Source organism: Lynx rufus, unplaced genomic scaffold (assembly GCF_022079265.1).
Source record: "Lynx rufus isolate CCGP_SWC_20201006 ecotype Redwood Valley unplaced genomic scaffold, mLynRuf1.p SCAF_17, whole genome shotgun sequence".
Classification (NCBI taxonomy): Eukaryota; Metazoa; Chordata; class Mammalia; order Carnivora; family Felidae; genus Lynx; species Lynx rufus.
In genome coordinates, this window is record NW_025814831.1 from 22674165 (window position 1) to 22688577 (window position 14413).

Here is a 14413-nt window from a genome sequence, read left to right on the forward strand (position 1 = left end):
TCCCCATTGAGCTATGATGCTGCATGTGTCAGCACATGAATTTGTATTGTGGCTTTTTTGTTGCTGTTGGATCTGGTTTACATACTGCTGTTATTGGGAGAGGAGGAGTCTGACTCTTCAATTTTGCTGTCTTATCGTGGCCTGCAGCCATTACCACACTGAGTGACGCTGATGTCTGATGGCACTTGAGAAAGGCTTTATGGGAGAAGCCTGCTGGTGTCAGCTCTTAAGGTCTTTGGGCTTCTGCATGGTTTTCTGGTGAGATCCGGGTTTGGAGCATTGCACTCTCTGGGCTGTTTGCACACGTCTGGTCTTGTGGTTGGTAAGAATCTTAGGAGAGGGACTTGGAAGAGAGATTTCCAGGCTTTCCATTTTCTGTACAGCTGGAATGCCCTGGCAGATTTCCACATGGGGAGTTCCACTGATCATTTCATTATGGTTCCATTGCCATTGATGTTTGTAAAGTGCTTTAGTTGGACGATAGTCTGCATATGTTCTAGTACTGTTTTTGTGGCTTTGACCCAAAGATCAGAGTGTTTTGGCACCAGAAGACCCAGGTTTAAGGGTGTCATTGATAGCTTGGTGCATTGAACACACCTGCTTAATATGGCCTCTAATTGATCATTCTGTGGATGGGATCTTATAGAGGAAAAAAAAGAGTCCATTTGTCACTGTCCTGGGATGTGTGAATTTTTCCACTTGGAATCCTGGAGGAAACATCTTAGGGCACCAAACAAAGGCCTGGAAACAACAAAAATGTTGGATAAGTCACTCCTCTCACCCCAAATTTCTTCATCTGTAAAGGAATATATAGTTAAATATCTTACTCAACTAAAATGGCTATCAAATCAAATGAGGTATGGTATGAAAATATGTTTCTGAAAATTATAAATGTCTGCAAGCAGTTATTTTTAGGGAGTATTGTACAGCAAAACTGTTTTAGTTACCAAAAAAGGCAAAAACTATTACATATTTCTATTCAGATTAAGCCCAGCATAGATGATTTATAGCAGATAATAATCTACACTAAAATTTCCTCAACATGTTCTTTGTGTTATACAACAGTCAGAAGACTGTGAGTTAAATTGTCCTGGACTAAAATGAATATTGTGAATATTCCATTAATAAGAACTGGTAGTGTTCAGGGCAGATGGTAACTCTTTTGTGGAAACACATTAATTTTGCATTAATTCAGATTTCATTAATTTATTATGAGAGCAAGAGCTAGGTTCAAGTTGTAAATGGACATTAATAGTACAAACAGAATTATAAGTCTATTAAGTTCTATATACATAGAACATAATTGCAATGTGAGTAAAGGCTAGACTTTTATGTACTATTTCATAGTAGATTGAAAATGGGCTAGATTGAAAATATGTTTCTTTAACTCACATGTTTCACTAAAGCAAATATTCCCTCCCCCTTTACTCCAAATGAAAAAGATGACTCCATTTCTGTTTTTCTTGATTGGTAAACCATGCTTGGAGGTACCATCTGGAGATGGTTGGGTTTCTGCCAAGAATTTAAATCAGGCCTGCTAAAAAGCTACCTGCCTAAGGCAAGAAACTGCATTGATTTAATAGGAAAAAACAGGCTTTTATTTTACTGTCCTGTAAAAGAAAGTGAAAGTACTTTGAAAAGTTTTAACTTTTGTTTTACCATAATGGCATTATATTACAAATAAAAGTATGTCTAAAATATGATAATTGGGGAAATTTGGGAATCTAATTGCTAAAATTTGCATGATTATTTGCAAATCTGATATGAAGTCACGTACAGAGATCTTGATGCTAAAGGCAGATACAGTAAAACCTTGGATCGCAAGTAACTTGTTCTGTGAGTGTTCCGCAAGATAAGCAAACATTTCTAATAAATTTTAACTCGAACAATCGATGTCTTGTAATACAAGTAGTATGTGACACCAAACGTCACATGATCACAACTGAGCCAACGGATCTTGAAATTTGTTTTGATAGACAAGTTCTTTGGATTACAAGCATGTTTCCAGAACAAATTCTGCTCACAAACCAAGGTTTTACTTGTACGAGAATTGGGGACAAGACAGGGCAGAGAGAAGGAATACAAGTTGGAAACTCTCCAGACCCCCCTGTGGGCAATGTTGAAAACCCTGGACCTGTGTGTATTGGATATAAGGTGACAGTTGTCATTTTAACTTTTATTATTTTTTTACACAGATTTCTGCTTGGCAGATTAGCCAGACAAGAAGGGCCAATCTATCTACGTTCTGAGTGCCGCTGTCTACAAGACCCTCATAACAGAGCTGAGGCCCAAGTCCAGCGTGCCACCATACCCCACCCCAGACATTACTCTGGGGTCTGCCCGAGGCCATCAGTGTGAAGATGACCAGTGCCTTCCTAGCATGACTTCCTTGGACCATGTGATTGCTACCCACCAGTCAGAGTGGGTCTCCTTCAATGAGGAGCCACTCTTTCCTGTTCCTTCTGAGGGTAAGGAACACTTTCATTTCTTAGGTGAAAAGATTAGCAAAGAACCATAACTGTTTACAATGACTTCTACTTGATCATTCTTTGGGTGGGACCTTAATATGTACAAAAGAGCCAGTGTGTCACCTTCCTGAGGTGCAGATTCTTCCACTTAGAAGCCTTCTTAGAAGCCTTAGGAACCTTAGAATCCCAAACAAAAGGGTCTGGAAACAGCAAAAGTATTGGCTGCTTTCTTCCAAGGAGCATAAACTTCGTATTTACAAACCACTCTATACTTGGCCTTTTAGGGTGTTCCTCCCACCAGCAATTTGGATTTCCTCAGTTTCTAAAGCGTAGTTGCGGAGAGTGACAGGCGTTAGAGCCAGACTGCTTGGGCCCAAATCCTGGCTCTGTCACAAATAAGTTATGTGCCCTTGGGTAGATTGTTTATTCAACTTCTTTGAGCGGTAGTTTATCTGAGCAGTAGGGGCAATCACAGTCGCTTCCTCGGGGTGGCTGTGAGGGTTAAATGAATTAATATATGTAAAGGACTTAGACCAGTTCCTGGCACACGGAAAGAGCTCAGTTAATTGTCATCCATGATCATGATAAAGATGGCTAAATGACTTCCAGGGAACTGGTGCTCAGGGATGAAGGTCAAGGTAGGGGTCAGGAGATATTTGCAGAGCCTTGTCAGCTGGTTCTGTTCCACTGCAGCTGCTGCTGTCAACTGGTATCTGCCCAGCTTCACTTACAGCACCTGGAAAGTGTGAGTGTACAGGTGAGCTCTCCAGGATGGAGCCACGTGGCTCTTGAGTCCTTGAAATGTGGCGAGTCCAAATTGAAATGTGTTTTAAGTATAAAATACCCACATTGAATTTCAAAGACCTAGCGAAAGTAAATATTTCATTAATAACGTTATATTAATGACCTGTTAGAATCACACATTTTCAATACACTGAGTTGAAATTTATATTAGTAAATGTAGTTAACCTCTTTCTTTTTACTTTTTTTAATGTGGCTACTAAAAAATTTTAAATTACATATGTGGTTCACCTTTTATTTCTCTTGGGCAGCACTAGTCTAAAGGGTTTGGTCACATGCAGATGGACTAGTTTGGCGAAGGATGAGAGAAAAAAGTTTTATATTCTTTGATTTTTAAAAAGTTTTCATGTAATAGAGCTTGACTACTTTTGGTACACATTTGATAAACTTTAACACGTGTATAGATTTGTGTAACCACCGCCACAATTAGGACAGTTCTTTAAGAAAAAAAATTTTTTTTGAAGACTGTGAAGTGTTCCCGCACCAATAAAGTGCTAGAAAGCTAGGGGAGAAGCTTCTGGGCCTCATTCAGCTTATCATTGGTACGGAGTTTGCACCTGGCGGTCTGCAGACATGTGTAGTTTCGACTGCACAGAGGTTAAAGTTTGAATTTCAAGGTGTTCAGTCCAGACGAATGCTTTCTTGTTCAGTGTGTCTACCAGTCCTTGTTGCCTTTTGCTTTCCTCATTCGACTCAGTTATATTCCTGTTTGGCCTCTATAAACATTTTTGTTTGTGACTGCCAAGAACTGGAATAGGCACTGGGGTCAGAATAGTGAGTAAGACTGGGAGTCTCAGCCTGCCTGGATACTGACTGTGGACATGCAGAGGTTATCCTTTGTACCCATTATTAGGGAAACACTCCTTGGGCATAGAGACAGATGGGCATGGCTGTTTCTTCACCCTCACCCACCAGAATGGTGAGTCTTGTGATCATCCCTTACCTATCCTTGGTTTTTCCTCCACGAGACAGTTTTGAAGAGTGGCCTCCCTCACATGATTGATGGCAGTGTCTGGTATCTGTTTCAGGGGGCACCGAAGAGCACCTCCCAGGACTGTCTTCTTACTCAGACCGGTCTGAGAGCTCCTCCGGGGAGAACCATGTGGCACATGGAGGCTCTCAGGAACTTTCCCACTCAGAGCAGGATGACTCCTCTGAAAAGTTGGGCCTCATCTCTGAAGCGGCGTCCCCTCCTGGGAGCCCCGAGCAGCCCCCACCTGACCTGGCCTCGGCCTTCAGCAACTGGGTTCAGTTTGAAGATGACACACCCTGGGCCAGCACGTCACCACCTCATAAGGAAACAAGGGAGACAGGTGGGAGGCTGCGAAGGGTTCTGACTTACGTCTATGCTCACTGGGGAGAAGTGGGTGGGGGCTGCCAGGGTGCTGGTTTACCAGAGCCCTCTGGCACTGGCCATACAAAAGAGCTGGCAGAGATCTCATCTGACTTAATTCTACAACTAGTTTTTGTTAACAAAGCATATGGAAGGATTAATGTGTTTTGGGCCATTTCTTGCTTTTTATACTTGTCCCTGGCTGTTAACTTGTCTTTGGAAGAATGAATATTTACTTATCTCTCTATTAGGTATTGCAATTATATTTACCCAGCACCTAAATTATAAGCTCCTTACAAACAGAAGTGAATGCCTTTCAGAGCATGGACCACCATCAATTTCTAATAGAGTCACTAGTTACATATGGATATTCTTGTGTCCCAGACCTGTTGAATCTAAATCTTCAGGGGTAGGGACTGCTGTTAATGATAATTCTCTTATTTTTGTGGCATTTAAACAGCGAGAAGCTGCACTGGGGAGCTTAGTGAAGCCAGAGGAGTTGTTAGTCCCCATCCTGGTGACCTGGCTGCTTATTTGATTGTGTACCAAAGCATACCAGCACTGATTGGATAACCTTTGTGACTATCTTAGTTTTCTGTTTGCTGCATAGCAAACTACCATAAACCTAGTGGTTTAAACAACATAAACTTTATTATCTTATGTTTCTGTAATTCAGAAGTCCAAATGGGCATCACTGGGCTAATTCAAGGTGTTGGCAAGGCTGCATTCCTTCCAGGAGGTTCTGGGGAAACCAGGAAATCTGTTTCCTTGCTGTTTCTAGCTTTTGGATGCTGCCCACATTCCTTGGCACATGGTACCTTCCTTTGTCTCCAAAGCCAGCAATGTTGCAGCTCTCTGTGCCTTTCTTCTGTAGTCACATCTCTAACTGATTGACTTCTGCCCATCTCTTCCGCTTTTAAGGACCTTATGACTACATTGGGCCCACCAGGATAATCCAGGGTAATCTCCCCATCCCAGGGCCCTTAATTTGATCATATCTGCGAAGTCCCTTTTGCCATGTAAGGTAACATATTCACAGTTCTGGGGAAGGATGTGGATATCTTTGCGGGGGTGGGGGGCATTATGTTGCCTACCATAGAGCCCTACTAGAAAAAAGCATGGTTGGTATTATTTTTGTTGGTGGCTTAAATGTTTTGCTAGTTTTAATTTTTAAAAATAATCCTTTTTGTTTTCAAACATGTTTTCAGCACCAATAAAACAATTTTAAGAAAATATAAAACATAATTTTATATAATAAATACTTCAATTTTTACATACCAATTCGCATGTTATATATACCTTTTCACATTTAAACATCAGATTTCTCAGTGAATCATTGGTGAGAGAGCCATGACACTCAGAGCAGCAAGGATGAAATGACAGGTCCAGACAGGCTTCCCAGTCTTGCTGGTGGGAGGAAGTAACCTCTACTGAACACCTAATGCTGGCAAAACAGTGGGCTGATTAAGCATTTATGCATGTGGGGGAAGAGTTACCCGACATTGGGGAGTGAATCAGTACAGAAATATGTTCCTTATTTTAATAAGATATATTTACCAAATACTTTCTTGGGCACCGTGCTCAGTGTCTTAACTACATCATCTTAATGCACCTCTTAACAGCAATCATATGAGGAAAGCACTAACATTATATTGGACATGAAGAGACTGAGACAGACAGTGGTTTAGGAATTTGCCCGAGGTTGTATGCTGGCAAGTGGCAGGGGAGAGCTTCAAAGCCAGGCAGACTGGCCCCAGGATCTTGGAACAGTCCAGGGATGCGCCATGACTTAATTTGCTCCCATGTCCTGCTGTTCCTGGTATGCTTTTCTCTGCTCCCTCATTCTGGGAGGCTGGGGAGTTGAGCATAGGTGCAATGGTGTTTCTCTACTCACTTGCCCCAAAATGGCCCTGCTTTCAGGTCACTGCTGTATTCATGGCATTCAGATTTGCTCACATCTTGTTCATACCTTACCGTTAGCCTCAAAGATTTCTTGGTGGTTCAGAATTATGTAAATGATGGTCGTATAGATGGTCAGTTTGCTTCAACTCTTCACCACTTATTTTTGCAAAACTAACTCTGGTGTTAGTACTAATTACGTTGCCTCCATCTGACTGAGGATCTTAGCTTGCCATTGATAGTGCTTTTGACATATTTTTAAAACCTTATCCTTTAATGCAGCAGTTCTCAAAGTGTGGTTTATAGATCACTGGGATTGCCCAAAAATCTCTCAAAGGGTCCTTGGGGTCAAATTATTTTCATAATAATTCTAAGATTACCTTTTTCACTGCATTTGAATTTGTATGGTACAAAAGTAATGGCGAGTAAAGATTCTGGCCACCATGTACCCATACTAAAAAAAGAAGTCAATTTCAACATAATATCCTTGATAAAGTAGTAAAAATTATTAATTTTATTGAATTTTATTAAATCTTGATTCTTAAATACATCTTTTTAATATTCTCTGTGACAAAATGGCATAAAGCACTTCTGTGCCATACTCAAGTGTAACAGTTATCTTGAATAAAAATGGTTGTCTTGGAAAAAAAATTGGGTTAAAAATTTTTTTAAATGTCTATTTATTTTTGAGAGAAAGAGAAAGCATGGGGAAGGGGCAGAGAGAGAGAAAAGGGACAGGGAATCTGAAGCGGGCTCTGTGCTGACAGGAGACAGCCCAATGCAGGGCTAGAATTCACAAACTGTGACGTCATGATCTAAGCCAAAGTCGGACGCATAATTGACTGAGCCATCAAAGTGCCCCTAAAATTTGTTTAATAAAAAAATTCATTTAGAAAATCACAATTATTTTAAAGTTATTCAAATTTTCATTCAAAAATGAAAATAATGCAAAAAAAATCCTTGATGAACAAAGTATCAGTATTTTAAAAAATAAGATTCAACCTATACTTGCATGACTGTCTCACTGGTACCCTAATCCTGGCCCTAGTTCCAATAAAATTTTATTTACAAAAATAGGTGGCTAAGTCTGTGGGCCATAATTTTCTCATTTGATATTTTTAAAATACCGCATTTAAAATGTTACTTGATTCCTGAGATTTTTGTTACCCCCTAAATTTTGCACCCAAAGGGAGTTCCTCACTTGCCTTACCCTAGTCCCAGGTCTGCATTGTAATAAGGATATGGGATGTATGGATATTACTATAGAACAAATCAAGAAATGATAGTTTTCAAATGTGTTGAAAGCATTATGTTGCCTTGAAAATTGTTCAGACAACAATTCCATATGTTTCCACATATGAAGATTTAACTCAGCCTTATGGAGGTAGAGCTCTCTGCCTTAGGGGGAGCCTGTAGACTGGTTTCACAGCAGACTTGAGGCTCAATGTGTGGGCAACAAGCAGGAATAAGCCATGTTTAGGGCCAGCCCTAAATATTACCTCAGGTAGTATTCTAGGGACCCAAGAACCATGTGTTAAGCATCAGAGTGGTAAAGAAAATGGTAATAAATCCAAGGCTCCAATCCCAACTCTTCTGCCAATACCCAGCCTTGACCCATCAATATCTCTATTACCCAAACCAACCTCACCCATGTATGCTAATTCCCTCGTGGATTTCCTTACACAGATTGGGTTTGACAACAAGGCAGAGTGGTTGGTAGAGCTAAGGTCACATGATAAAGAGAAAGAAGGCTTCCACCCTCTCAACACAGATAATGCAGATCTCTCCCAAGATAGACAGTTCCATTCTGACAGCTGTCGGGCAGCTCAGATTTTGATTTAAATTCAACAGATTTGAGAACTTGTGCAATGTCAATAATATCTCATACGTAACTGCAGGCATTACACCAAAATACACAGATCTGTGCAGCAAGTATCCTCATAGTGATAGAGACAGTCTGAGGTTTCTTACAATCACTGCTGCCTGCTCTATTCTTTTGGTAATACTCAGTTTGGTAATACTCAGCTAAATAATGGCCTCCAAAGATATCAGGACCCACTCCCTGGAACCTGTAAATGTTATCTTATTTGAAGAAAGGGTCTTTGCAGATGGGATGAAGTTAAGGATTTTGGGGGGCACCTGGGTGTCTCAGTCAGTTAAGCATCTGAGTTGGGCTCAGATCATGATCTCATGCTTCATGAGTTTGAGCTCCGCATTGGTCTCTGTGCTGACAGTGTGGAGCCTGCTTGGGATTCTCTCTCTCTCCCTCTCTCTCTGCCCCTCCCCTATTCTCTCTCTCTCTCTCTTTCCCTCTCTCTCTCTCTCTCTCTCTCTGTCAAAATAAATAAATAAACTTAAAGAAAAAGTTATGGATTTTGATAGAGAGATAATCCTGGATTATCTAGGTGGGCCCTAAATGTAATCACATGTATCCCTTATAAAAGGGAGGCAGAGGGAGATTGTGCCCACACAAAGAAGACAATGCAAAGACAGAACAGAAGGGTATTTGAAGATGGCAACCTTGTAAAGTGGAATGTTGAGGCCACAGTCAAGGGATGCTGGCAGCCCCCGGAAGCCTGAGGCCTACGCAAGGAATGTGTTCTTTCCCAGAGCCTATGGAGGGAGTGCTTGCCAGGCAGGTATCTTGATTTCTACCTAGTGATTCTGACTTCAAACTTCTCACTTCCAGAACTGGGAGGAAACAAAGTTCTCTTGTTTTAACCCACCAAGTTTGTTACAGCAGCCACAGTTAACTAATGGACCAAGTGTCCAAAATCCTAAAGCAGAGCCATTTGCATAAGGCTGAAAATGAGTCAGTCTGGGCTAGAGGAGCATCTGTAATAGTGCAGGCCATTTATTAAGTAGATGTGTTAGCCGGTATGTTTTACTTTCAAACTTGACAGCCTTTTATAGTTTATTCATTGAATCACCAAATATTTATTAAGCATCTCCTCTGTGTAGTTGTCATAGATGCAGACATTCATATACAAAGCTGAGTAACATAAGTGCTCAGAATTTAACAGAAGCCCGTTGAGTTTCTTCCTGGGTCCTCTAGTATGAAACCAGAGCCAGCCTGTGCTTCCATGATTTCTCCATCTGCCTCCAGTTGACCATCTTTCAACCACTGCATGTCTTTAAAAAAAAAAAAAAAAAAAAAAAAAAAAAAAAAAAAAAACTTTCCACTTCATGGTAGCTAAAAATCTGAGACTTAGCTAAAAATCTGAGGCTTCTTTGAGAAAACAAAGGAAGAAGTGGATGTTGGGAGAATTGCTTGCCTAAAAGTTTCATTTTATAGCCAGGCCTGTCTATCATCTCTTCTTGGGAAGGATGAAAATTAGAACTTAAAGCATTTCCCTTTGTTATATATCCATTGATTGTGGGTCTTCTCCAGGGCTCTTGTTCAGTTTTGCCCTAGATCAATGGTGCCCACTTGGAGAAAGCTATGTGTTGGCTGGGTGGCCACCTTCTACAAAATAAGTGTCCATCTGGTTCTTTTCAGTTTAATCTGACAGTATAGAAATGGTTTGTCCATCAATTTCTCATTTATCCTCTTTAAAAAATGCTTCTCTTAGTTTATTAGTTTCCAGCTAGCAGACGCTGGGCCTGTTTTCGGCCATAGCTGTGTGTATCAAGTGAACTTTTTTTAGTATGGGCAGCATGTGCGTGAAATGGAGAGATGTTTGCTGTGCTGTACTGAATGTGCAGAAATTGGGAATCTGTTGGTGAACTATGGAATATGTCAGCGTGTCTCAATGCATGTAGGTGGTGAAGTGCAGCCACAAATAAGGAAAGTTTGAGTAAACTGTTTATGGCTTCAGCCATTTTCTCATTCACAAGAGTATCACATCAGTATCAGCAGAGCAACACTCATTCCTAGAATGTAGTAGCAGCTTTTCTGTTTTTTTCCCATTTTATTTCCACGTCCTGTTTGCTTCTGTTACATGCTTAGCACTTTCTGATTGGACAGCTCTGTGTCAGGAGAAAGGGGAAACTGTTTCCTCTACTCCTCAAAATTTCTTTGGGCTAGTCTAAATTGACATGAGACAGGGGCATCTGGGTGGCTCAGTCAGTTGTGTCTGACTCTTGATTGTGGCCCAGGTTGTGATCTCAGGGACCTGTGATCGAGCTCTGCACCGGGGTCTGTGCTAAGTGTGGAGCCTGCTTGGGATTCTTTCTCTCTTTCCCACTGCCCCTCCCCTACCTCTCTCTCCTAAAAAAAATTGACATAAGAAATTAATGGGAAAAAGTGTAACTTTGTGCTACATATACAAGAGGCTCATAGACTGGTAAAATGAGGTGTATATGCCATCCTGAGCTAAGGAATGGGATAGGGCCTGATGCTTCAAAGGGGAGGAGGGCGATTCACAGGATGGTAAGAAGAAGAGTAGATGTTTTTTTTTTTTTTTTTTTATATATATGAAATTTATTGACAAATTGGTTTCCATACAACACCCAGTGCTCATCCCAAAAGGTGCCCTCCTCAATACCCATCACCCACTCTCCCCTCCCTCCCACCCCCCATCAACCCTCAGTTTGTTCTCAGTTTTTAACAGTCTCTTATGCTTTGGCTCTCTCCCACTCTAACCTCTTTTTTTTTTTTTCCCTTCCCCTCCCCCATGGGTTCCTGTTAAGTTTCTCAGGATCCACATAAGAGTGAAACCATATGGTATCTGTCTTTCTCTGTATGGCTTATTTCACTTAGCATCACACTCTCCAGTTCCATCCACGTTGCTACAAAAGGCCATATTTCATTTTTTCTCATTGCCACATAGTATTCCATTGTGTATATATACCACAATTTCTTTATCCATTCATCAGTTGATGGACATTTAGGCTCTTTCCATAATTTGGCTATTGTTGAGAGTGCTGCTATGAACATTGGGGTACAAGTGCCCCTATGCATCAGTACTCCTGTATCCCTTGGATAAATTCCTAGCAGTGCTATTGCTGGGTCATAGGGTAGGTCTATTTTTAATTTTCTGAGGAACCTCCACACTGCTTTCCAGAGCGGCTGCACCAATTTGCATTCCCACCAACAGTGCAAGAGGGTTCCCGTTTCTCCACATCCTCTCCAGCATCTATAGTCTCCTGATTTGTTCATTTTGGCCACTAGAAGAGTAGATGTTTAATAATTAGATGCCTGCCCTGCCATGCAGACAGGTCACTCAGATAAAACTTATCTCTGGTAATAACTCTTGTTCTGGGAAAGATACTCCATTTATTTACTTTCTTTTTCTTTTTTTTAATGTTTATTTTTGAGAGAGAGAGAGCGTGTGCTTGTGTGTGAGATGGGAGAGGGGCAGAGGGAGAGAGAGAGGGAGACAGAGGATCTGAAGTGGGCCCTCGCTGACAGCAGAGAGCCTGACATGGGACTTGAACCCATGAACCACCCATGAACCATGAGATCATGACCTGAGCCAAAGTCAGACACTTAACCGACTGAGCCACTCAGGCACCCTCCATTTAGATTCTTCTAGGTGGTTAAGGGAGGGGCAGACGTTTCTCTTGAGCCTTCAGGGTCTCAATTGACTTTAGCTCAGAATAGTCCACATGCCAAAGTGACACATTTTGAGGAGACTTGTTCTGAACGCCCTCAGCCCCATCCCATGCAGCCTCTTTGTAAATATGTTTTCATGAGACAACCATGATGTAGACCTAAAAGAAATAGGGAGGATGAGAAAGGAGGATATGTGGAACTGATTAACACCGTTGCCAGTCTGGATTTCTGGAAGCAAACAGTGCAGCCTTACTTAGCCAGCTGTTCCGTGCCTTCACGTCCGGGCTGGCAAGGAATAGTTGGGAAAGACAGTACATGTGTGCACACATGGAGGAGTTAGGTGGAGGGATGTTATCTGGGATACTCCTTTTCCATTCCCCCAGCTCCTGTTCCTCTACTGTCCATAGTTTTTCTGGCAAATGAAGAGCAGAAAACAAAAGACTTACCTTTTAAGTTATGCCACCTATGAATAAACCAAGGGAGCATTGCATTTCAGCCTGGAATGGGATTGTACTATTAGCCCAAATAAAAATGCCAGGAGGCTGTAGGCACCGTGGATTAAAAACAAAGAGACCATCATTAGTGGTAAATCTCTTATTTTTGTGGCATATAATTGTCAGAAGCTGCACTGGGGAACTTCAAAAAGCCAGGGAGCTGTTACTCCCCACCTTGGTGACCTACTTATTTTATTGTGCCCTGAAGCATACCAAGGTTGATTGGTAACGGACGAGCGACAGCTGATGGGGAAGACAACTCCAGGAATGTTTTAAATCCATCAGGGGGACAACTTTGTTTTGGACTTCAACTGGTGCAGGATTTGATTTTTTTTTTTTTTTTTTCTCAACGTTTATTTATTTTTGGGACAGAGAGAGACAGAGCATGAACGGGGGAGGAGCAGAGAGAGAGGGAGACACAGAATCGGAAACAGGCTCCAGGCTCTGAGCCATCAGCCCAGAGCCTGACGCGGGGCTCGAACTCCCGGACCGCGAGATCGTGACCTGGCTGAAGTCGGACGCTTAACCGACTGCGCCACCCAGGCGCCCTGGTGCAGGATTTGAATGATAAAGTGCCATCCTGGTTGGTCTGGGAAAAGGGAGACACACATGATCTCTCTCGTAAAAATATGAGTAAAATCACTTAATTCAGTGACAAAGCCTTTTTGTAACCAAATATATAAGAAAGATTGCTGGCATCAATTCTTTGGACCTGAGGATCCTGGAGTGAGGGTCATATAAAATCAGGCCCCTTTGGTAAATGTCGTTTCCTCCATTAAAAGCCCTAAAATTTGGTGGAGGCCCAGTATGGAATTTGTACCCCTTTATTTAACAAGACCACTTAGGCTCAGGCCATGTTGTTGATAAATATTCTCTTTAAATGATTTTTATTAGAAACTTAACTGCCAGATACTTAAACTTAAGACAAAGTAGCCACCAGAATACTGTTCACATCTTGAGTGTGAAAATGCTGTATGATCCATCTGGGTTACCTGGTAAAAAATGTCAAGAAGTTTAAATGAAAACTTGTTTGCTGAACCCTGAACCTTAATGCATAGATATCCTGCTAAACCTTTAAAACAGCAACAGAACACAGCGGATCCAAAGTGTTAAATAAGAAAAAAACACAGCAGATCCAAAGTGTTAAATAAGAAAAAAACAAAAGCAAAAAAAAAACACAACAAACTTCTGATGAATCTGTTCAAATCAAAATTGAATCTCTATATAGTTCTCTAAAGAAATATTTTTGAAAATGAACCTAACCCCAGGGGGTATTTTATTCACATCCAGTCCCTTAGCAGTAGTGTTTCTGAGTTTCCCTGGTGGTAAGAAGTTTTCTTATTTTAGTATTTTGTCTCCTCTGTTCTAAAATTCCACTCTGTACCAGGAAGAATGTAGCAGTCAGCTCATATAACACCTAAATTCTTTATAAACATCCTCTCAGAGCAAGACTGATTTCATGTGCATTTTACAAGTGTATGTGTGTGCTTTGAATATGTTTGTAAATGCATGCAGATAAATTGAAAGAGCAAAGTTCATTCCCAAAATTAAAAGAAAAAAAATTATGGCACTATTTTCAGCGTGAAGCTTCCTGTTCAGTCATCATGTTATGTGCTGACCTTCCTCCACAGACATGGCAATTTTGCGGCAAGGCCAAGACTGAATTGGACCCATTATGCAGATGATGCAGGATATGCATAATTACAAACACAAAAATTTTTTCATTTCCAGAGCATTTGTTCCACAGCCCAAGAAAAACACTAATATTCCCTTGTGCTTCAAATGTCTTCCCCAAAAGCTTGGGCTAAGGCCTTCCCATTGTGTCTGGGGAAGCTAATTATCTGGGGCCAGAGAAAGAGCCACTTGTTTGGGGGGAAGACCAGAGATGATGTCAGCCACTTAAGAGGGAGGCAGGGGTGAC

General features: G+C 41.2%; 1 protein-coding gene across 6 annotated transcripts in view; it reads left to right on the plus strand.

Moving 5' to 3' along the window:
• Positions 1–14413, plus strand: part of STON2 (stonin 2) — a 153496-nt gene that overhangs the window by 33567 nt on the left and 105516 nt on the right. For 4 of the 6 annotated variants that reach the window (XR_006962165.1, XM_047080277.1, XM_047080276.1 and 1 more), the window contains 2 exons: positions 2196–2468; positions 4298–4582. Coding sequence is in view for 5 of the 6 variants with exons in the window: in XM_047080277.1 (XP_046936233.1) it covers positions 2381–2468; positions 4298–4582 (373 nt within the window). In the remaining variant the exon portion in view is untranslated. Of the gene's footprint in view, positions 1–179; positions 259–834; positions 858–2195; positions 2469–4297; positions 4583–14413 lie in introns of those variants that run through there. The other 2 variants (XM_047080279.1, XM_047080280.1) reach the window with 2 other exon arrangements.